We start from the raw sequence: 4594 nt of genomic DNA on the forward strand, positions 1-4594 counted from the left end.
CCGGGCCCCCCCCCCGAGCCCCTGTCCGGTCTCGGATCTCAAATGCTGAGCTGGGGAGAGGTGGAGGGAGGAGAAAAACAGCTTTGGCAGTGATGGAAAAGGCAAAAGCAGATTTGGGGCTTCCTTCATCCACCCCATCTTACCCACCCCCACAACCACGGTTTCAGCAGCAAAACCCAAACCCCATGCACAGCCCTAGGATTCCCGTGGCAAGCCTGCAGTTACAACTCAAACTGTACCCAGGATAAAATCACCGGGTATTTCCAGAGCGTCTGTGGAATTACAGAAAGGCAGGAACCAGCTGAGATGTATCCTGATCTCCAGACCTGCTCGGGAGAGGGTCTCCAATGGGAGGAGGTCTCCAACCCTCTGCTCCAGGGAGGTTCCACCAGCTCCAGCAAGGGCGATGGCAGCGGCTCCGGCTCACATCGGTGCTGACCCAGGAGGATGCAGCCCCTTTCACCTGAAGCAAGGGAGCAATCCTGCTCCCGCTCTGGAGCCGGGCTGAATCAGGCCCAGCAAACGAGTGGTGCAACTCCAGCAGCCAGCTGAAGCAATCCTCAGAAGCCTGGTTTACGTAATATCAGGGTGCTTCTGGATGAGGGCAGGAGGTGGCAGGGATTTTTGGCAGGAAGATAAGGACATGTCAGCAGTATCGTGGTCTGGGGGGGTCCGAGTGAGTGCATGCGTGCAGGGGAAAGACAGGACGGTGCACGCGTGTGCCGCAGGTGCAGGACTGTGGGTCGGGCGCGCAGCGGTGCCAGGGAGATTTGGCAAAGTGTGGGCTCCTAGGGGAACAGCGGGGCTGCATTTGCTTATTTGGGCTCTGTGCAATAGGTTTGCATTGATGGACACATATCCACACGGCTCAGGGAAGGCGGTTTGCACTCATCCGGCTCGTGCACGGGTCAGAGAGCGCTGGCGCCGGGCTGGGGGCAGACCACGTGCGTGTAGGTATGCGAGCGGAGGGGCGAAGCGGCGTCTCGGCGTGGGGAGGAGAGGCGTGTGTGCATGGCGATGAGTGTGTCCGCGTGGGAGGTGCAAGATCTGCAAGCTGCATGTGGGGGAAGCGTGCATGCGTGTGCGCGTGGCAGGCGTGAGCACCCGGCGTGGGGGGGGGACGGTACCCGGGGCGGCGAGCAGACGGCGGGGAGGTGGCAACGCGGCTCAGGCCATCGCATGCCATACCCTACGTCCAAGCCCGACGCATCAACGCATGTGCATCAGTCACACAGAATATCGCACCCCAAGATAGCGCCGGCAACGGTTGGTGGAGTGTCGAGACTTGCCCTTACCCACTATTGTGCAAGGAAATGGTAAAATTGGAGTGAAACCCAGGAGTTCTGGGGCATCTCGCTTCCTGAGCCTCACTGTGCGCAGTTAGGGACCCATCCCCTAGCCCTGGTTGATGTGCTAAAAAAAAAAAGTATGCAAGGGATGAATATTTATCTGTGGGTGGCAAGTGACAGATGCTGGGGCGAGGATTCTAGGATACTTCAGTTTGATGAAGGTAATAACTTGAATAGATTAATGAGAAACATCCTTCCCAACAGTTGCCTCCCCTGTGCAATAGCTACGCAGCTACCCCTCCAGCAGAGCTCCTGCACACATCAGCTTCTTGTATCCAAACGCACAAAGTTCATTAAGGTTCGGTGTCCAAAAGGCTGGAGATGCCCAACTTTGGTGCTTTCCACCCAGAATGGAGACAAGGCAACTGGGAAAGGGCCGTGGCCTCTGGGTACTTGCCAAGTTGGTGAAAGTGCAATTTCAGCCGGGTTCAGTCACTCCACGGTGACTGCCCAACCGAAATGGGGGGGAAAAGCTGCTGTGGAGGAGCCCGGTGGGAGCGCGCGTGGCCCATCCCTGCTCCCGGCACCAGGATGGGCTTGGCCACAGGTACCATCGCTCTGCATTTCCCCAGCACGGCCACCCCCTCCTCCTAGGACGGTTTGCTGAGTCCCTGGGCGGGGGGAGCATTGTGCTACAGACCCTGCCCTTGTCTCCTCCCGATCCTCTTACCTCCTCCTAAAACGACAAACATGCAATACAGCTTTTTTGGTCCCCCAAACACCGAGGAGCCGGGCTGGCCTGACAAGATGGGAGAAAAAGCTTTTTGCTTCTGGTAGGTTCTCAGGAACGGTGAAACTGCTGGTAAGCCACCCCAATTTGGAGATGCTCCCCGGGTTTCCCAAAAAGCCGCCATGCTGCGGTTGATGGGGAGCGTGCCGGGGTGGGGGCACGTGCGTGCCCGGGGACAGGGCCAGCCCTGCAACACCCAGCCCTCGGAGACCTGTAGTTTGTCGAGACTTCTGACTGCCTTCCTGCAAACCTCCCCGGCAGGGGCTGGGTGCCAGGAGGGGAGCAGGGCGATGGCACTCGCGTCGGGAGCACGCAGAAACCCCCCCACATCCCCTCCTGACCGCTTTGAACGTGGGAGACTGCGATTATTCTCTGACCAAGCTTTATTCTCAGCTGAAGGACTGCTGGGATTTATCGATGGCTTGCAAACAGACACTCGGCAGATTCCAGCTCAGACCCCAGCATAATTCCAGGCAGCTGAAACAAAAGGTTGCAGCTATGTTTTCCTTTAGGAGAAAGCCACCAGCACAAAATTATCATTTAAAAAATCAAGAGATCGTTCCACCTCTCCCTTTGAGAGCATGAAAGAGCGGCTGCAGGGAACGTTTAATCTTGCCTCCCTGTATAATCACAAAGCAGCAAACTGGGTTTTCTAGAGAAAGGTCTTGCAGCACCTTTCAGGAAGGCTGCGATGGAGCTCATCAACGCTGCAATTTCCTTAACGTAGCAGTCCTGCAAAACAATGATGTCTTACGAAAAAAAAAAAGAAAAAAGCCTGCTTTGGATGGACACATTTGCCAGGAAAACAACGGGGCAGAGCTGCCGAATGCCCCCGGCTGCCGGCAGGGAGGCCTGCCTCGTATTATGGTGGGAGTTTTGGTGGGCCACAAAACCTGAGAGAGGATGATACAGCCACTTACAGCACAGCACCAGCTGTTTCTCCTAGTTCGGCCTTAAAGCTTATTAGTCCAGCAATTTTTTTTTTTTTGATCGCTCCAATTGGGTTTTCTTGGTTTTCATTTAATCCTAGTTTCCCCTCAACATCTCGTTAAGCCGCGTTGACGGCACAGAATAGCTTTGGTGATCCCTCTGAGCCCCTACGCTAAGCATTAAGCCATAAACTAGGAATGTAAGACTCTTGTCTTTTGCCTGGTATTATTAAGCGTGGGGCTGCGTTTGGAGGGGCTGCAGGGCTTGCAAAGACCCCAGCCCCTCGCTGGAAGCATTTGCAGCGCCAGAGCTGCACCCATCTGCCCTGGACCCCTCCTCCCCTCTGGCCCGGGTTGCTTTAATGCAAATCCTACAGGTTCCAGTGGTGCAGTCAGAACTGCGAATCCCATGTGCAACTTGGGTCGTCTCCCAACAGCTTGGCCCACCCCATCCTCCAACCCCCCCCCAGCCAAGAGCCGGGCGTCCCCCCACGAGTGCAGCCAGCTCCCCTCCCCAAAAAGCCACTGAACATATGGGGCTACCTGTGGCAAAGGGCTGGGCTGATGCCGTGCTGGGCTGGTTCCTCATCTCCTGCGGGGTATGAGCATCCCTCACTCCAAGCGAGCAGGTCGCAAACTCACAGACTCCAGCCCAAAACCGGGGTCCCCGGTCGGAGGCTTGTACCCCTACACCACCGCCCGCCCCGGCCGGGAAGGTATCAATGCAGCACCTACCTCCATCCGAGTAGGTCTCTGTCCCGTAGCCATCCTGTAATCCATTGCTCCAGGTGCCTTCGTACTTGGCCCCATTTCCAGTGCATTCTCGGACCCCGTACCGTCCCTTAAATCCATGGGTCCACTCTCCTTTGTACACCCACTTCCCCTTGCTCTCCATGCCAATGCCATGGCGCTTGCCCTGCGCCCAGGTGCCCTGGTAAGTGTTGCCGCTGGGCCAAGTGTAGACCCCCAGCACCTCAAAGCCGTGACTCCAGGAGCCCGAATATTCACCTTGACCCTTCGGGCCGGTACAGATTCCGTGGCCATGAGCCTTTCCGTCCTCCCAGCCTCCACAGTACGACCCTCCATCGTCAAAATTAAACCTTCCCCCACTGGACATGCATGTAATTCGGTTTGCAATTCACCCAAAAGGTGAAAAAAAAAAAAAAAAAAAGAAATGCAGAAAATAAAATGCGAACGATGACTTGGGGAAAAAAAAACAAAAATAAAAAAAAAATCAAATCAAATCAAACTCAATCGAAATCATGCACCAGATCCAGCGGGCTGCTTAAGCCAGTTTCTTGTGATTATTCATTCTCTGGGAGTATGTTCAGGATCAGTTCTCTCTTCCCCTGCTGTGGAAACAGTATCATTAAAAAAAAAAAAAAAAAAATAGCAGCAAGAACAGCAGCAGCTATTGGGTTTTGGTGCAAACGACTCCACCTAAAAACCATCCAAGGCAGGGAACGGGGGTGGGGGGAAAAGAGGGGAAGAAAAAAAAAAAAAAAAAAAAAGAGGCCAAATGCCAAGAGAAGGAAAAGGAAAAAGCAAACCAAATCTGGGCTCCGCAGCCCAGCGCAGCCCGGAGG

At 55.0% G+C, this 4594-nt stretch overlaps 1 protein-coding gene across 3 annotated transcripts in view; it reads right to left on the reverse strand.

Moving 5' to 3' along the window:
• Positions 1 to 4154, reverse strand: part of JPH3 (junctophilin 3) — a 58461-nt gene extending 54307 nt beyond the window's left edge. Inside the window, exons 1-3 of one of the 3 annotated variants that reach the window (XR_663565.1) lie at positions 3744 to 4154; positions 2645 to 2811; positions 2479 to 2556 (exon numbers count right to left, since the gene is read on the reverse strand). Coding sequence is in view for 2 of the 3 variants with exons in the window: in XM_009323042.1 (XP_009321317.1) it covers positions 2531 to 2556; positions 3744 to 4125 (408 nt within the window). In the remaining variant the exon portion in view is untranslated. Of the gene's footprint in view, positions 1 to 2456; positions 2557 to 2644; positions 2812 to 3743 lie in introns of those variants that run through there. The other 2 variants (XM_009323042.1, XM_009323040.1) reach the window with 2 other exon arrangements.
• Between the last annotated feature and the right edge of the window lie 440 nt (positions 4155 to 4594).

Source organism: Pygoscelis adeliae, unplaced genomic scaffold, assembly GCF_000699105.1.
Source record: "Pygoscelis adeliae isolate BGI_AS28 unplaced genomic scaffold, ASM69910v1 Scaffold414, whole genome shotgun sequence".
Classification (NCBI taxonomy): Eukaryota; Metazoa; Chordata; class Aves; order Sphenisciformes; family Spheniscidae; genus Pygoscelis; species Pygoscelis adeliae.